The 19,848-nt window shown below is 39.1% G+C and overlaps 1 protein-coding gene across 3 annotated transcripts; it reads left to right on the top strand.

Moving 5' to 3' along the window:
• Nucleotides 1-1,506: 1,506 nt before the first annotated feature.
• FBXO30 (F-box protein 30) lies at nt 1,507-19,069 on the top strand. Of its 3 annotated transcripts, none has more exons than XM_072826805.1 (3): nt 1,507-1,664; nt 10,185-12,237; nt 16,952-19,069. In XM_072826805.1, the coding sequence occupies exons 2-3, from the start codon at nt 10,201-10,203 to the stop codon at nt 17,153-17,155; spliced, it is 2,241 nt and encodes a 746-aa protein (XP_072682906.1). In that variant the 5' UTR covers nt 1,507-1,664; nt 10,185-10,200; the 3' UTR covers nt 17,156-19,069. The 3 variants fall into 3 exon arrangements, with proteins under 3 accessions (XP_072682906.1, XP_072682917.1, XP_072682926.1); XM_072826816.1 differs by lacking the exon at nt 1,507-1,664 and adding an exon at nt 2,658-2,794; XM_072826825.1 differs by lacking the exon at nt 1,507-1,664 and adding an exon at nt 2,819-2,983.
• Nucleotides 19,070-19,848: the final 779 nt, after the last annotated feature.

The raw sequence follows: 19,848 nt of genomic DNA, 5'->3' as shown, positions 1-19,848 counted from the left end.
TCGCAAGCAAATTTGACAAAGTAAGAAAAATAGACTGAATTTCTCAAAAAGCTAAATTTATTCATTTAAAGAACTGACCTTTATTCTGTGATTATGTACTGGCTAATGGTGTTAAAATCTCCTTTCATGTATGAAATGAATCATTAATATCAGTAGTGCCATTTTTTACCGTTTTTCTTAGCACAATAACACAATAAGAGCGAATAATTTAAGTTCTTTCTTCAGTTTGGGATTTTTTTTTATACTGGTCTTGAAAATCTAAATATCCGAGAGTCACTTCTCAGGAGGATGGCAAATTATGTGTGATCTTTTCCAAGCCATACCGGTTGGCGGGGGGTGGGGTGGGGGTGTAAATAGTAGCCATAGAAAAGATTACAGAACAGTGTTTTCCTGTCTCTGCTTCCACCCGCAAGGCCAGGATTAGTAATTTTCTATCAAAAATAGGTCTCTTGCTGGTACTGGGCAGGAGCCCAGGGGATGGACACTGGTCTATGGGGAGGGGATGAGAGATGCCCCCTCCCCCCACGATTCTGAATCTGATTCTTGGCCTTAGACCAAGGCTTGCTGGTAGTAGCGGCCCAGCAATGAGCCCCAATATGGACCCCAATTCTTTGGCATGGCCACGTGATACTTCTTTAATCCTCAGTCATTTGTAAAGTCTTCTGCGAAAGTGGCATTCAAGGCACCTTTCCATGCAGACCGCCTTGTTGCAGAAAGCCCCAGGCCCTTACGGAACTAGACCTTGCTGGGCTATCCCGCCTGCGTCCCAGTGAGGCTCCGCGACGCCTCAGTCCTGGTCTGAGCTCAGTCCCGGGATAGGTAGAACCTGCAAGGGACACTGAGCTGCAGGACTCAGGTGCATTGGGTTAGCAGGCAGGAAGGCCCGTGGCAGCGACCTGCAAAGAAACCTGCCCCGCTGCCTCCTCAATATGACCTAATGGGAAGGGAAACCGCACCGAGAATTAAGGGATCTGGCTGCTTATCCTACAATTTAGGGAGCTAAACACGCCAGTCCACATGGGCCTGGTTCCTCAATTCCCGAACTCCGAGTCTACGATTCCTTCTAGGAATACAAGATCCCAAAGTCCAAGAGGGCTTGGTAGCAGTGTGGGCGCGGAAACACCCCCCACCCCCCAGACGCGCCAAGCCCCAGAGTCTCGGGACCCCACCCTGCAGCTTCCGGGCGAGTATCCGAGGGCGGAGTGCGCGTCCCCGCGGGGCTCGGCGTGCGCGTCCCCGCGGGGCTCGGCGTGCGCGTCCCCGCGGGGCTCGGCGCGCGCGTCTCCGCGGGGCTCGGCGTGCGCGTCCCCGCGGGGCTCAGCGTGCGCGTCTCCGCGGGGCTCAGCGTGCGCGTCTCCGCGGGGTTGCAGCCGCAGCCGCTGCCGCCGCCGTGGCCGGGCCGGGCCCGTCTGGGGGGCGGGGCCGAGCGGGGCGGGGCGGGGCCGAGCGGGGCGGGGCCGCCTGAGGGGGGCGGCCGCCGGGGGAGGTGGCGGAGGCGCCGGCCGGGAGGAGAAAAGGCGGCGGCCCGGCGGGGCTGAGAGGCCCGGCGGAGGAGGCGGACCGCGCGGGGCTGCGGGGCGCGGAGCGGCCGGGACCGCGCGGAGCAGCCGAGCACGGCGGCCTCGGCAGGCAGGGCCTGGGCCGCGGTTCGGCCGCGCGGGGCGGTGAGTGTCGGGAGGCCGGCGGGGCAGGCCGGCGGGGGAGGCCGGAGGCGGCGGCCGGGCCGTGCGAGGCCCGCGGCCGTGGGTCGGTCCCGAGGGCCGGGCCTGCGCCGAGCGAGCAGAGGCCCGCCGAGGAGGGACGGCAAATGGCGACCCGCGGCCGGGGACCGACCCCCGAGTCCCCGGGCCTGTCTGTGGGCGGGGGGGGCGGGGGGGGCGGGGCCCGGCAGCCCTCGGGCAGCCCTCGGGCAGCCCTCGGGACCTCGAGAACCCGGCGTCGGGTCCCTCTGCCTTCGGGAGCTTGGGTGACGGGACAGACGGTCCAAGTAAGGCGGGGACGCGCCATCGCGGTCCCCCGGGATGAGAGAAGTTGGTGACTTTGCCGTTCCTGGTGGCGAGCGGGAGCGGCCGCCGTCCTAGCCTCAGCCCCTGCTAAAGCGAAACTCCCTGATCGCCAGGGCCGGGGGCTGCTCTTTGCGGCGGGTGCTCGGAGGGGGCGGCGGGGCGCGCGCTGGGTCCGGTCCGGCCGCCGGAGTCGGTTTTCGGCCGCGCTTCCCGCACTCCGACCGCCTCTTGCTTTTCTTTCTGAGCCGTGTCGTAAGCCCCAGATAAAGGATGGTTGGGAAGGAATTGACCTTTTATCCCACAACTGCTTTGTTGACTCGGATCCAAGATGACGCTATTTATGGGCATTCTGATACCAGCGTAGGCTAAAGCTTAAAACTTTGAATAAATAACAAACTTCCCAGACTCTTTGGACTATTCGTGCGTGTGCGTGTACCGCGTGGTGTATCCTTTAGAGACCTAAGAAGTTACAGGAGCAGGTTGTGCATTTGCCCGTATTTATTACCGTTTTGGAAAGCACTCCGGTTTTCAACGCAGCAAAGGGAAAAGAATAGCATAAAATGTATGTTTAGGATTTCTCTTTTCTTTTCTTTTTTTTTTTTTTTAAGATTTTTTTTTTTTTTTTTTTTTTTTTTTTTTTTTACTTGACAGAGCACAACCCCGGAGCGGCAGGCAGAGGAGGGGGACGAGCAGGTCCCGGCGCCGCAGGGAGCCCCGTGGGGTCCGCCGGGGATCCCGGGACCGTGAGCTGGGCCAAAGGCAGACGCTTAACCGACCGGGCCACCTAGGTGCTCTCACTTCCCCCCCTTTTTTTTTTTTTTTTTTTTAAGAAAATACTTTATTTATTTATATTAAGAATTTTTCTAAGGGTCCAGTTTTTCGGTGTACAGTTTCCGCTGAATCACTGTTCTTTATGCTTAGTCACAGTTTCTTACTCCAGAAGCTTAATCGGGGATAACATGGTGTTTTGGTAACGTGTAAGTTGCCGATTCGTTTTTATCTAGTACTTTAATGCAGTGACATAAGGTTTCTGTGTGTGTGTGTGTGTGTGTGTGTGTGTGATTCTGGAAATACTCGGTGGAGTTTTGTAAATGTTCTCAGAGAACTGAAGTTTTTTGATACAGGCAAACTTTTATGCACTCTGGGTGTGCTGGGTATTTTATTTCAGTCCAGTATTTCTCCATCTCTAGCGTTGGACACTTTTAAAAAAATACAAAGTGTCATAATAAAATACCTATTAAAGGACAATAACACTTTGAAATAACACTTACAGTTAGGCAGGTACTTTGAGGTCACCACGTGGGTGTGGTTAATGTGTGTTTACTATTTGATACACTGTATTACTGAAATGTGGCTTTTAATGGGATAAGTCCTATGCTACTTTGTATGATTTTGGATACATCTTTTTTTTTTTTTTTCCTTTTTTTTTGGATACTCTTTTAACTGAGTTCCTAGGATTGTTTGTTTCATTCAAAGGAGGTATTTGGCTTCTTTGACAGTCTTCAATCATAGACTATGTAAAATATTTAATTTCAAATTCAGGTTGATGAAATATGTGAGATTGGCATTGAGCTCATGGTTTTTACATTGTAGGTAGCTAGATAGTTAAATACAGATAAGCATACCTCAATTAAAATCCAGTCTCTGAAAATCCTTTACAAAAAAAGGTACATCTTTTCATTGGAAAATGTTAACTAACATAGGTTATTTTCTCATACAATTGCTTTTTATAAGGTTTACAAGTAGAAATGACCTGATATAAAAAATAGTTTTACAGAAAGCTTTGCCTACATAAACATGGCTGTTGTGTAAAGTGAGTACATCCCTTTTCTGAGTATTAGACTGTATCCTGTTGGATATACACATAACCAATCTCTGTAGAGTTCTAAATTGTTTTCACAGTAGAGTAATTGCCTCAAGGTCACAAAGCTGAGATCCCTTGGAAACCCCTTCCCCTGTGCCATGCTGCCCATTTTAATAAGCTGAGTACCACCATTTAGGTGTATTATTTTTATCTGAGGATCGACGCAAACAGGTTCTAGTCCAAAGCATTAAATATTAATATTATTTTAAGTTCTGATGTAAGTCTGTAATAATTTCATTTGCTTATTTAGTGGAGAACATTGCAAGTAGTTAGAACTATCACTTTGGAATTAGCTACTCATGACCATATTTAGACACAGAAGGTATATGTTTTGATTATATCATAACTGGAAGGGAAACATTTGACAATTTTCCATATAATTAGGTCGTCATTCTATAAATAAAAAGAGCTAAAATTTGATAAAAGGAATGAATACAGTGTAACCCACTTAGCCATTTTGGACTCATCAGGAGTGCAAGTGCTTTGAGTTTGGAGTTTAAGGTAGTGGATTTTTTAATCTTGCCTAGTCACCGCACCCCCCTCCCCCCCCAGCCACACACACACACACCCCTTTTAAACCAGTGAAATAAGATGTCCAGCTGAGGTTATAGATTTGCTGTGGTCTTTAAAACTGCATTTGGTCAGCAAATCACCCAGCAGGTGTTTGTATTTAATATTAATTGTACAACTAATTGTATTACTCTAGTACTATACAAGAAGGATGAGACTTACTCAGAGGAGCTTATAACTGATTGCTAAATGTAAAATTTCAGTCACAGACTTGTGTTAACTAATTGAACAGGTCTGTCTAGTTGTATTTCAGCCTCACATTGAAGCAACATAGAATAGAATTGTTTCATCTAGTACCATATTAACTGCAATATTAAACAGTTGGCTGATGCCACTTCCTTTTTTGAGCTGCTTTTCTTAGCCCTGTACCTACTTAGGCACGTGCGTATGTGTGGACACCTCAACCTCTGCTTTTCTTGTTGAAACTGATGCCTCTATATCCAAGTAACCAGTAACCAGAGCACACAGTTGATTAGGGAGTTAAAATAGTGGAAAAATATACGAGTAAATGTTTACTTCTGTGCCTTTTATGACTATTTTTTAAGATTTTAAGATAATGGAAGGTTGAAATGAACTTTCTTTGATTTCCTTGTCCCTTTGACTTGCTTTTTTTAATAGACGGTTTATCTTACTCTATATATAATGCTTGGAATGTATGACTTAGGAACTCAGTAAATGTTTGAGCACTATAGACTTTTTATAGCTGGTACAATAAGGTAATTTTGACTTAATTTGTGTAATACTAGGTTTGTAAAATTGTATTTTTTGATGAAGTATATGTAGTTTTCCATGAAATCAAGAATCTCGTTTTGGAATCCATTTGCCTGTTTATTATAGTATAAATCTTTCGTTTATTCATTTTTCTAAAATAAGTGAAGCTCCAATTAGGCACAGTCTGGAATATAGGAAACATAGGAATGGATGAGAACGAGATGGTTCTGCCACCTTCATGGAGCTTATAGTTTTCCTGTGGAGGTAGATATTAAAGGATAATGACTAGTTGTGACTAGTATAACCAAGGAAATATACGATGTGTAATGAGCACACAGCATCGTATGAGATCCATACCTTTGTCTTTGGTATTTGGAAAGTAACATATGGGCTGAGATTAAAGATTTGAGGCAGGAGTTATGGGGTGGGAGGGCGCCGCCCATCTTTGCATGTGTCTTGCTGACAGAGGTACACATAGCAGCAAGCTGTGTTGAGTACTTTGAGTGACTTGACTTAGCATATTTTAAAATCACACTAACTTGCAATGCTTTATTTATCTCCTTAATTATTTTAACGAATCTGGAAAAATAAAGAAATGGTTTTCTGAAGGCAATTATTTTTATGTATAGAAATAGCTTTAAATAACAAGGCCTCCTTTCACTGTATGGGACAATGCCATGTCTTAAACTATTTTTATGGATTGCTTGTCAGTCACAGAGTATGAATTGGCCAAGAATTTCTGTTTGAAAAAATTGAAACTATTGTAAGACATTTAATCATTTACAAATATTTTCTTTTTTTTTTACTTTTTTTACAAATATTTTCTAATCTAATGAGACTTCTTCCAGTTGCTCAAATTTAAGTGTAAACTATAGAGATGTTAAGATTCGTTTTCAAGAGAGTTTAAGAAAACTTAATATTGAGGAGTTTTAAATTAAGGTTTTGTTGAACTTGAAGCCTCAGTTTTAGCAACATGTTTTCTGATGGGCCTGCTGTGTGTTCAACTGATATATCAGGGACGGATGTTTTAAACTCGTTTCACAGAATTCATGAGCAATTGCAAGATACTTTATGGAGGCATATTTAATCTGATAATGATCTTGATTAGAAAAAGGATGGATCAAAAAAAAAAAGAAAAAAAAAAGAAAAAGGATGGATCTGAAAGTTTTAATTTCTGAAGCAGAGGGTTTTATTCCCAGAATACTCTTTGGTTATTATCTAGTCCATTTTCTTAACTTATTTCTTAATATATTTACTTGTAAAATGAATTACACTTGATTCTTTGTATAGCTAGCTGTCTTGAAAATGGCTAAATTTATATTTTTCTGCAAATTTTACTATTTCAAATGCAAGTTATTTTAAAAATAGTCTTTAAAACTGATATTCAAAGCAAAGCTATGTGCTATTGTAATCACAGAGAGCCAAAAAGACTTTCTTGACCACAGGGGTGATTAAGTGTTGGAATAAACTACAAGCAAAATTGTGTAATCTCCATTCCTCAAATAACATCTTAAAATTGGATCACCAGTTACTGAAGTGCTGCCTGTTTTCTTAAACTTTTACGAGTAAACGTATCTGTTGTTGTCCATGTGCATTGATCCAGATCCAGATTGAAATCCTAGTTCTGCCACTTACTAGGGGATGACCCTGGACAAGTCCCTTCAGCCTCTCTGAACCTCAGTTTGCTCTTGGTTGTTATGAGGATTAAAGAACATTAAGTGAGAAATTTGGAGACAGGAGAAAACTGGTACAAATTAGTGTTCTTTTTTCCTTCTAAGTCTGCTTCAGTAAAGAGATATTGTGCACTCATTGCTGTGGATATTTTTATTTTTTAAAAACAGTTTTCTTTCTTTTTTTAAAAAATATTTCACTTATTTATTCATGAGAGACACAGAGAGAGAAGCAGGCTCCATGCAGGGAGCCCAACTGGCACTCATCACGGGTCTCCAGGATCAGGCCCTGGGCTGAAGGCGGCGCTAAACTGCTAAGCCACTCGGGCTGCCCTTAAAACAGTTTTCTTATTCTGAAGGGAGTAGTGTGGAATTAACTATTTACTTTGAAGCTTGAGAGCCCTCTATGTCTTCCTTTCAAACTTGTTGCTGTTTTACATTGAACTTAGTTGTCTATAGCAGTTGCTATTTTAAACACTTTGAATTAAGTGATATTTCAGAGATGTGTTCGGCCTAGTGTGGTCATATGATGTGCCATAACATAAAGTGTTCCTACAAGTTGCGAGAGCAGTGGTCACTTCTGCGGAACTGCTTGTATTTTTAGGTTCTCTCTTAGTAACAGGCTTATAACCCTCAGCATGTGAGATGAACTCCATCTAGTTGTTGCAAAATAAGAACACTACAGCTGCTTTCATAATCTAATCACTTGGTAAAATTCGCCTTAATTCTTACTAATGTTTCTTTTTTAACATCTGTTTAATTTACAAATGTTTGTCGTCATTAGGCTGTCATATCTTCTACTGTGACTCTTTAGCATGTCTGTGTTTAACTTATGGGTTCTGTCTTAACCTATAAACATTCAGAAGTATTCAGATTCATAATTTGTAATTTTTAAACACAATTTAAAAATATAATTTTGTTTTTAAATGCATGCCTTTCCCCCCCCACCCCTATTATCAGTAAGTGCCATAATATCAACTCAGAACTTCTCTACTTAATCAGTAGAGCTCTAACAATATGAGGTAGACTTTTGTTATTTTGTTTTTGTTCGAGGAAATCATCCCTGGACTGGACAAAAATAAATAGCAATTTCAGGAGTAATTATTTTACATTAGCCAACTGGAACCCAGAGAGCACTTGTGGAAAAATATGTCAGAGAATTAGGAATCTTGTATGCATTGAAGTGATGAAAACAGGCTAAGAATTGACTTATTTACCCAGCAAATTGTTGTCTATTACAGTGTAATTTAATTTGGGGAATATTGAGATGAGTTGCCTGTCTCATTTGGCTATAGAGATCTGAAGTTTGGGAGAGGGATCTGGGCAAGGGTAATAGAGAAGTTTTCAGCATATGGGTGGTAATTGAAGCTTTTGAGAAATTGAGAGCACCCAGGGAGGATGTATAGAATGAACAAGAAATGACATGATTTCTGAGGAGGAACATTTTAGAAGAAGAGATTAAGAAATAACCAAAAAGGTAGGGAGAAAACCAGGGAAATAAAACATCCTAAGGAAAGACAAATTGTTCAAAAAGGAGGGAATAGTCATAATGAAGTCTGTAAAAAAAAAAAAAAAATGCCCTTTGGATTTAGCTCAGAGGATCTCAGAGAAGTTTTAATGACTGGCAGTCAAAAGAAAGCCAGATTAGAGGACTGTAGAGCTTATGGGAGGTATGAAGGGTTTTTGTTGTTGTTTTAATTGGTTTTTGGTTTTATTCTGGAAGCTTGAAAAGGAAAAACAATAGTAGAGGGAGATACTGTTTTATTATTTAGGTTTTAAAAAATGAAATAGTTTTTAAAATTTTTACTGCTCGTAGGAACAAGCCAATAAAGAAGTTGAATATTATAGACCAAAACACATTGAATAGGATTAGTACTTATATTTAAATCAGTATATTGTGCTGATATACTGCACAGTGATTTCCTGTTACCTAAAGTCTGAACTCCTTAGAGCAACATATAGCACAGTCTTCATGATTTGCTTTATTTCTATCATCCTGCCCTATCTCTCACAGCTACCTAGCATTACACCTTGTGATCCAGCAATGCTAGGAAATTTGTGGTTTCCTGATCATGTTTTGCTACTTGTTTTTCTCCATTTACATATGCTGTTGCTTCAGCATTCAATACTTCCCTTCCTTGCCAATGCTCTCCTTCCATGCTTAAGATTTCCCATCTTTGAAGATTACTATGAATTCTTCTCAAGCCCCTACACTTAGTGATAATTATCTTCTCTGTGTTAATCTGATTTTACTTTTGTCAGATTGATCACATAATAACATGACATGACTTTTACTGTTGTATCTCTGACCTCCTGCTCTAGCTCCTTGAGAGGAGGTACCATGTCTGACTAATCATTATATTGCCAAACCAAACACAGTGCATAGTAGTTAAACAATAAATAGGTGTTGAATGAATGAATGGAAACTGTGGCCCTCAGAAGTAAGTGATTTGCGCATAGCCAGGAACTGGAGCTGGAACTTGTATTTTGTAAATTCCCTGTTTGTTTCAATTAAGGCTTACTGTGGTGATTTGGTGTAGAATGTATTAAGGCATATGTAGGAGTGATGAATAGATGAAATCTTAAATGAATTCCTGTATTTAGGGGAATAAAAAGAAAACTTCTAGTAGTTTTAGTTAAATATATTCATGAAATTCAGATCATTCTCTCTTAGGAATATGATGAGGTCAGTGTACTATGGAGTGCTTCAGAATCAGTTTATTTGAAACTGAAAAAGTGAAAGCTAAAGCATTCTTTGAAATCTAAAAGTCAGGGCAGCCTGGGTGGCTCAGCGGTTTAGTGCCGCCTTCGGCCCAGGGCGTGATCCTGGAGACCCGGGATCAAGTCCCACGTCAGGCTTCCTGCATGGAGCCTGCTTCTCCCTCTGCCTGTGTCTCTGCCTCTCTCTCTGTGTGCCTTTCATTAATAAATAAAAAGCTTAAAAAAAAAAAAAGAATAGCTTCCCCCTTTAAAAAAAAAAAGAAATCTAAAAGTCAAATATAAAAAAATAAATAAATAAAAAATAAAAGTCAAATATGCATAAATTTGTTTTGGGCATCAATTTATATACTACACAGTATACTAGAATTGTAATAAGCATTATATTTTGAAACATTTGGCCTCTTAGGCATGTTGTTATATGGTATATAGAAATGAACTTTTGCATTGTTACTTGATATGAAGTACTCAAGTTGTTTCAAGATAAATTGATTATATGTAAAATAAACTTGTTTAGTATGCTTATTTTATATATTTCATCGTAAGATAAGTCACTATACCTTTATGACTTGATTTATGTTATTCAGCAGTTTTTAAAAATTAACCACTTTTTGCCTAATTTCTTTTTTCCATCTCAACAACTAGAGTTGGACTGGCCATTATGGAGGAGGAGCTGCAGCATTCACACTGTGTGAATTGTGTCAGTAGACGGTGTATGACCAGACCAGAACCTGGGATTTCCTGCGACTTGATTGGTTGTCCATTGGTGTGTGGAGCAGTTTTCCATTCTTGTAAAGCTGATGAGCATCGACTTTTATGTCCATATGAACGAGTGCCTTGCTTAAATAGTGACTTCGGATGTCCATTTACAATGGCTCGAAATAAAGTTGCTGAACATCTAGAGATGTGTCCTGCAAGTGTGGTGTGCTGTACTATGGAGTGGAACCGATGGCCAGTTAGTTATGCAGATCGGAAATCATATGAAAATCTAAGCAGAGATGTTGATGAAGTGGCACAATTAGATATGGCCTTGGCCCTTCAAGACCAAAGGATGCTTTTAGAGTCTCTCAAAGTAGCCACCATGATGTCAAAAGCGACTGATAAAGTATCAGAACCTAGAGAACAAATCTCAGTTAAATCAAGTGTCCCAGAAATACCACATGCTAATGGTTTGGTGTCTGTTGATGAAGAATCTTACGGTGCACTTTATCAAGCTACTGTAGAAACAACCAGAAGTTTGGCAGCTGCTTTAGATATCCTGAATACTGCCACAAGAGACATTGGCATGTTAAGTACAAGTCTTTGCACTTCCCCAAGTGAAATGAATGAAGAGCAAAATGCCAGGGGAAGCTTGCAGAATAGACACTTGAACGACCAGGACCATCTTTATGACGATGAGATAGGAGCAGTAGGTGGAATTGACCATAACAACACAAGTCTGGATGTCCAGTGTGAACAAAATGGTTCCAGTGATTTATTGTGTGACTCGAATACCAGTTCTTATGGCACTACTGCTCTTTGTAATGGCTTTTCTTTGGAAAATCTATGTACACAGGCCATGGACCAAAATCAGAAATTATATGGTGATTCAAAACAAAGTACCTTAACAAATGGAGAATGTATAGCATCAGATGGCACCTCACCACCTTCCAGTTCACTTTCAGTAGCAGCACAACTTAGGGAAGCACTACCATCTAGTGCTCTGCCTAATGGCACAGTTCAGCATATCCTCATGCCAGATGATGGGGATGAAGGAGCTTTGTGTTGGAGAAAAGTAGATTTAGGAGACTTGAGGAATGTTGATGTCTTATCTTTAGGTCATCCTCCATTCAAATTTCTTTCTAACTCCTGTTGGTCTAAACCAAAAGAGGATAAAGCAGTAGATACATCAGATTTGGAGGTTGCAGAAGATCCAATGGGCCTCCAAGGAATAGATCTAATTACAGCAGCATTGCTCTTTTGTCTAGGAGATTCTCCAGGTGGGAGGGGTATATCTGATAGTCGCATGGTTGATGTTTATCACATTGACTTTGGGACTCAGACTTTTTCACTTCCATCTGCAATATTAGCTACAAATACAATGGTTGGAGAAATAGCTTCAGCTTCAGCTTGTGATCATGCCAACCCACAGCTTTCAAATCCAAGTCCTTTTCAGACACTTGGGCTGGATTTAGTATTGGAGTGTGTTGCTAGGTACCAACCCAAGCAGCGTTCAATGTTTACATTTGTTTGTGGACAGTTATTTAGGAGAAAAGAATTTTCTTCCCATTTTAAGAATGTGCATGGTGACATTCATGCTGGACTCAATGGCTGGATGGAACAGAGGTGTCCTTTAGCATACTATGGTTGTACCTATTCTCAGCGTAGATTTTGTCCATCAACACAAGGAGCAAAGATTATACATGACCGCCATTTGAGGTCATTTGGAGTTCAACCATGTGTATCTACAGTATTAGTAGAGCCTGCTAGAAACTGTGTATTGGGATTACATAGTGACCATCTAAGTAGTCTTCCTTTTGAGGTCCTACAACATATTGCAGGCTTTCTTGATGGCTTCAGTTTATGCCAGCTCTCCTGTGTATCCAGGTTAATGAGGGATGTATGTGGCAGCCTGCTTCAGTCTCGTGGAATGGTCATACTGCAGTGGGGGAAAAGGAAGTATCCAGAAGGAAATTCGTCATGGCAAATAAAAGAAAAGGTTAGTTGAATCTTAACTATATCATCCCCTTATTTGACATACAGTAGATACTTAATGTTGCAGAATTAATAAAGTTAAAATCTTGTTGAAAAATTGACCGTCCTTTAAAACTTATACTTTAATTCAACAGACTTTTTAAAAATAATGATAATTAATGAAAAACTAGAATTTTTGTCATAATCACATGTTTACTACAGCCATCCTAGTACTAGGTTCTAATTTAATATGAAGAAGGCCACTTCTGTTACTTCAGTTGAGCAGTTCTATACTCCGTTCTTCTGTAACAACTCCTTTTGAGTCTGTGTTAACTGCCTTCTAATTTGAGTTCCATCTGAAACATTTTCACTGTAGGACAATGGAAGAAGCAAGAAGAGGTTTTCTGCTGCTTATAATTGGCAGTTTCTTTCCATTCCTAGCAACTTCTTTCTTAGAACTTAGTATTTCAGGTTGAACTTAAAAAGAGGGAAATGAGAAGAGTTATAGCTGCTACTACTAGTAAGTGACCAATGGAGTATTTGGGGGCTAGAAAACATGATGGATGTGGAAAAGTGTTAGGTCGAAGTGAGGTAAGAGTAGGGTAGTTAGATTTGATATTGGTAGGGACTCTGGGTTTAGTAGAGTACAAGAGAGTGTTGCATATTGGAGGCATTACCTGTAGGTGTAGCAGATCTGGCAGCAAGTCCTGGTTCCACCATTTTTCTCTTGTGAAAATCCATTTTAGCCCACCTTTATTTTATTTTGTTTTATTTTTATTTATTATTATATTTTAAAGTAATCTCTACACCCAACATGGGGCTCAAATTCACAACACTGAGATCAAGAGTCAATATGCTTTACTGACTGAGCCAGAAAGGCACCCCTACTTTTGTCTACTTTCTGTTTGAGGCACTAATCGAAACTAGAAGTCATTATAAATATATTTTATTGCAGGAGTTTTTCATTTTAGAATATAAACATTTTGCATTTTATAAAGTAGGAAAAGTTTGCCAAATTTCACTTTGGTTGCAGAGTTCAAATTTCTGGCTTTGTTTTTACCACCCTTAGTTTTTCTCAGACTTTTACTCATTGCTCCAGTTTTTCAGAATTCTACATCATCATCTGTGTTCTTCTGAGGCTTTGACCAACAATTTGAATATACTATTTATTTTATTATGTTTTTCCCCAAATGGGAATTTTGATGGCAGAAAGTTTTATACTTGCTGTGTATATGTGTGTATACACATACAGATAACTTGGTATCTTTCTACCATTTGAGATGGGGTACTTTGAACATGATCTCTTTTTGTCCTTGCCCACTAATATTGACCTATGAGATGAAATATTTTCTAGGGATTCTATTCCTGCAAGAAAATCTTACCTACTCTTGGAGTTTAAATTATCATCATTTATACAGATTACTCATACATCCATATCCTGGCCACTTTCTCCTGAACTCCACAGTGTTATATACAAGCATCTTCACTTGATTATCTCACAGGTTCATCAAAAGCAGCATGTCCAACCTACTCCGCATCTTTATTCCTCTTTTAAAAAAAAAAAAAAAAAAGATTTATTTTATTTTAGAGAATTTTGTGCACATTGGGGAGGAACAGAAGGAGAGAGAGAATGTCAAGTAGACTCCCTACTGAGCACAGAACCCACTGTGGGGCTCAGTCTCACCACACTGAGACCATGAACTGAACTGAAACCAAGAGTCAGATGTTCAAACCACTGAGCTACCCAGGTGCCCCTCTGTCCCTCTTAATCTCAGCGAGTGGCATTATTATTTATCAGATTGCCTAAACTAGGAATTTGGGAGTAAGGGTTGACTTCTTTTTTCCCCCTTTATTTCCATATCTAGGTAATCATAAAACCCTCCTGAGGCTTCCTTCTTCATACCCCTCAGGTTTGCTTTACTGTTCCCACTGCCTAGTTCTGTCCTCTTCAACTCTCTCTCCACAATAGCCTGACTGGGTTTCTTTTTTTTTAATTTATTTTTTATTGGTGTTCAATTTGCCAACATACAGAATAACACCCAGTGCTCATCCCATCAAGTGCCCCCCTCAGTGCTTGTCACCCAGTCACCCCCACCCCCTGCCCACCTCCCTTTCTACTACCCCTTGTTCGTTTCCCAGAGTTAGGAGTCTCTCATGTTCTGTCTCCTGACTGGGTTTCTATTCCTAACTGGGTCACTTCCCAACATACTCTCTATATAAGGACTAGAGTGATAAATATTTTCATAAATACAGTTCTTACACTATAGTTTTTAATAGTTTTTAAGTTTTTATAGTTTTTATGTTTGTTCATTGCTCTGGGACAGAGAAAGACTCCTTAATGAACCATTTAAGACTTAATAATCTTGTTCTTACTTACTTCTTCAGTTTCTTCTTGTTATTTCATATTCCAGCTATGTTGATTTACTTACAGTTTCCTGATGTTTTCTTTCTTAGGGCCTTCAGATGTGCTTCCTACATCTGAACACTTGCAATATCCTAGACTTCTGTTAACCTATTTACTCTGTCTCTATTTTATGGATGAAGAAATTGAAGTTTAGAGAGCTGAAGTAACTTGTCCAACCAATTGATGGATTCACATCTAGGAAACCTGTCTCTGGAGTTTGTGGTGTTCATCATCTGCTCATTTTACAGATCTTACTTCTTTAGGAAAGCCTTCTGGAACCCTACCCTGAAGCTTTCAGGGAGGTATACTGCTCTGTACTCCAATATATTCTTCTACTCTGCATACCCCTACTAGAGCACTCTGTATGCTGTTTCATAATTCACTGATGAATTGTTGGTTTCATTGGACTGTAAGGTCCTTGAGAAGTGAGACTCTCTGGGAACCAAATATCTGCTGCCTAGAACCTCACTGCCATGTAGTGGGCACTAAGTAAGTACTTGAGGAATACTTCTGGATGAAAAATTGGCCCATTATTAAGAAACCATCAGGAGATGGGAATCATCCATTTTTTTCTTAGTGTTTCACCAGATTCTTGTGGAAGTGGGGAGGCTGTCTGCCGTGATTGAATCTTTCATGAATTTGTTCTGCTGAGGCTTAACAAAACTCCTAATTCTTCCTATAGTTTCTTAGGTATGGGGAATTGTAAGGGAGGCTAGTGATATCTGTAATGTCTATTGGTAGCTACTCTCTAGGCCTTCATGGACTCCTGGGAAAGAACCCTACAGTAGGCATAATCAATATAATAACCCTAAGGAATACTGGGAGTAAGTACCTTTTATGCTGAACAGTGGTGATTTTTGTTGCCAGCTGAAAAATAAGTGTTCCCAAAGAAGTTGAAGGTATCTGGCCACCTTGGAAGGCATTACCTTCCTTTCATGAGACAGTCTAATGAGTGCTGAAGGCTTTCTTCAAATCCGTGACTGCTTTCTTAGAGTATCTGCTGTTTACTGGGCATTAAGTGTGCGCTAACATTTGCCTGGTGATGAGCTTAGCTAGGATGCCTAGGCCTCATCTGTCCCATTCATGCTTGTACCTGGGTCTGTCCTCCATTTGTGCTTATTACCTGTGTTTGGGTAGCTTTATATTTAGAATTGTAAAGATGAGAAGAGGCCACAACTGTCATTGCTGGACTAATAAGATGACATTGTTTCAACACTTAGAGTTGCTGAGCTGGCTAAAGGGGAAGTAGCTCATATTTTTACCAACAGACACATGAATAGGGATGGTAGCTGAATTTTTGTCTAGAAATGGCATTTTACAATGATTTGGAATAAAGTAAGATTCATTTTACAAAAGCGTTTTATATAAATTTTCAGAAACGTGTTGAATAAATTGAAATACCTGTACTCATGAATATTACTAAGTACCTTTAGTGCTTATAAATAGTGGAATGATAAGGCACTTTGGCAAAATATTAGTGTATTTTTTAAAGGTTTTATTTATTTATTGGAACATGCACGAGTGCATGAGCAGGGGAAGGGGCAGAAGGAGAGGGAGAAATAGACTTCATCCTGAGAAGGGAGCCCATTGTGGGGTTGATCCCAGGATCCTGGGATCATGACCTCAGCCAAAGGTAGACACTTAACTGAGCCACAAGGCACCCCATATTAGTGTATTTTTTTAGTATACTTCATGTAGTATAATAGGAATGGAAGAAAAACTTCAGAAAAAAAATAATACGTGTATCATCAATATCTCCAGACTCTGAGTAATTCTATATGTCCAATTGGATAGGATGAAAGAAGAGTGTGTAATATATTATTTTAGGAAGTACCTCTGAATTTACAAGGTTATGATTTTTTAAAAAATTGCTTAGGGGCACCTGGGTGGCTTGGTGCATGGCTCACGTCATGAGATTGAGCCCTTTGTCTGGCTCAGCATGCTCAATGGGGAGTCAGCTTGAGATTCTCTCTGTCCCTCTCTCCACTTGGGTCCTCTCTCCTTTCTTCCCTCCTTTCTCTCTCAAAATTTCTTAAAAAATTACTTTATAAGCCAAGTTGGATGTAGTATTTAATGTCGATTTTTGCTTTTCATTTATTTTTTTTGGTTATTGCATTTATCGAAGTTAAAATATCATAGGAGTGATTTATTCTATAGTTATTTGATAAACAGATTTGTCTCCAAATGGATTTACTCCTTTTCAGTTTTGTAGCTAACTACTTGGAACTTTATAGGATATTTCTCTAACAGTAGAAATGTTTGCAGGTGGAGTAAGAAGTGTATTTTGATTTTTGTAAATTGACTTGTTTAAATCTGAAGTAGAATTTTCTTTTAGGTGTGGCGATTCAGCACTGCATTTTGTTCTGTAAATGAATGGAAATTTGCTGACATCCTAAGCATGGCTGACCACTTGAAGAAATGCAGTTACAATATTGTAGAGAAACGGGAAGAAGCCATCCCATTGCCATGTATGTGTGTGACACGAGAACTCACTAAAGAGGGCCGTTCACTCCGCTCAGTTTTAAAACCTGTACTTTAAAAACTGTAATTCTACTTGCACACACATGCAAGCACCTAGTATAATTTCTTTGTAATATGTGACACTTTATTAATGTATTAAAGATTACAACTAGCTAAATTTATTGCCACTATGTATATAATGTTTTGAAGTGACATATATTTTTATAAAGTACTGTTTAGTTGGGAAAAAGTTGCCTTAATGTTTGAAATGTGTGAAATTTTTGGAACTTGCTGGACAGGGTGATTTAATTTTTAGCTGCATAATTTTCAGAATTAGTATTTTTAATGGTGTGCATATTTTGGTTTTTAAATTTTTTGTTTCTTAAACTAACAAGATCCTGACCAATTTGTCCCTCATGTTTTTTGTGGGTTATAACCCATGCATTCAGAAAGCAAAACTTTGATTCAAATTTTTGCAGCATAAGTTTTTCAGATAAAGACATTCAATTGTTTAAGGACTGCCATAAATCAAAGGATTTTTATTTTAGTGCTCCCCTTATACAATTGTTGATACATTGATGATCTTTAATATATATTTATGTAATATTTAAAATCATGACTAATGTTTGGTAATGCATTTATCATGTTTTAAAAATACCCACAAAAGTGTTTTCATCTTATGTATTTGCAGCTCTTATACAGAGTGACCACATGCAACTTCCTTTTTTTCTAAGACACCACATCCAAAGACTCTTAGCAATGTGTTTTATAAAATGAAAGCCAACAAAAAGCATGAACTTATTTAAATTTGAAACTGTTCATGGTATGATATATTTGCTAGGTTTTTGATATTGGAAAGAAGAAAATATACCTCATTTAAAGTTCAGATTGGACATATTGTATGAATAAATTTCAAATAATCAGAATGCAAAGGGCTTAACTTTATTTCCTAAGCATTTAGAATTTTTGCCTTTTTATGTTTATAAAAGTCACAACTGATACTATTTTAAGACATTTAACAATGTGAAATTTGGGGTCTTTGTAAAGTGACAATCATGAAATGGAAAAATATGTCTCTGTTGACAGTTTCCTTAAACCATTTCCAGGTTTATTTCCCATTTACTTCTCTACCAAAATGTAAGAATTGCATCTTTGTGTGAAGATTAAGGTATAACAGAAAAATATTCGGAGTCCTATTTTTGAAGTATTGTATTATAGTTTTCAAATTGATTTACACTATTATTAACCTAATGTGGTCAGTTAAAAAAATGAATATATCAATATTTAGAAATAAATTTCAAAGATTGGGGAATACTTAAATAATTTGTTTCAATTAGCTTTCAGTATTTGGTAGTCTAAAATGGATGACAAGTTATCTTGTTATACAATATCAAACTTATATTGTGTTTTCTCTTGCTACATTAGTCCCTGAGAGTGCTCTATTGTTACTAGGGTAACAACACTATGGCAGTTAAACTGGGCAGATGTGTTCCTTGGGCATTAGAGAAGGACTCTGAACTGCTTAAGACTCCTTTTGGTTGGATGAAGCCCTTATTACAGTTGAAAATATAGCATTAAAGACTAATCAATTACTTTGTCTCACCTATCATTTCAGTTAGAATATTTCTCAGTACTTAAACTTTCAACTGTGAGATTGAATTATATAAATTGTCTATTTCTGAAAAAGTCAGAAATAAGATAAAAAAACTCTAAGATAGAACTGCCTTTCCAAGTTTTGCTGAAGAATGTGTCTGGTTAGGATAGCACAAACATTAATGTTTTGTTTTATGGTTGTGCTTGTTTGGTTTTTAAGTTTAGATTCCTTGTTTCTACACTGGATCATGAGATATTTAACAGTTTTCCACCTTATATTTCTTTTACACATCTTTGGCTGTTTTCTTTTTTGTTTGTTATGCCACCATATGATTTTGTTAAAATGTTTTCTTTGTGCAACATTTGTTCAAATTCTAATAAAATTAATATTTTTCCTTTATGTGGCTCAGTAACTTAAAAGGAAAAACTTTTGTTTAAATAAAATTTTAATACTTGTTTGAAAGATTCCAAATGCAGTGTTTCTAAGTAGATTTTCTGCATATTGTAGGAGTTGTTTGTTATCATTGCTCACCCATGTTTTACTGGTGAGAATTTTTTTTTTAATATGAAAAACTCAATTAACTTTCTGTGCCCTTTCAGTGTCCTCCTGAAAGTAGTCCCATCTAAGAGTATTGAAAGGCTGAAGAGTTTCTGGCGATACTGTTTTTCTAAAACTTGTCATGGGAACAAATCTATCTAGCCTTTTAAGTGTGAAAAGGTTTGTATGTCATTTAAATGTCATTGTCATTCTTTGCTCATTTCTTAGTTTTTTCTAATCAGCAAGATAAAGGGCAAGTATCAAGATGGAAGAAAATATCTGTATTCACTTTTATCTGCTGCCTCCTTTGCCAGAACTGCATGTCTTTCTCTTTCTCTCTTTAGAATGCATCTTGCTCACTCCTTCTCTCCCTCTTTTCATTAATTTAGTAACTACAGTATCACCTTTTATCTACTTACTCCCTTTCTCTGCCCTTCTCTTTCTCTCTGTCTATTGAGATTCACAGATTATTTACAGTAGAGGTTCCCAAAATGTCCCTGGACCAGTAGCATCAGCATCACCTGGGAATTTGTTAGAAATGCAGATTCTTGGGTCTCTCTGTAGACCTAACCAGAAGCTCTGGTGTGGAAACTAGTAAGTCTGCTTTAATAAAGGCCTTCAGGGGATTCTGATTTCACAGT

The sequence above is a fragment of the Canis lupus genome, chromosome 1 (assembly GCF_048164855.1).
Source record: "Canis lupus baileyi chromosome 1, mCanLup2.hap1, whole genome shotgun sequence".
NCBI lineage: Eukaryota > Metazoa > Chordata > Mammalia > Carnivora > Canidae > Canis > Canis lupus.
This window is presented reverse-complemented; position numbering and strand designations above follow the sequence as displayed.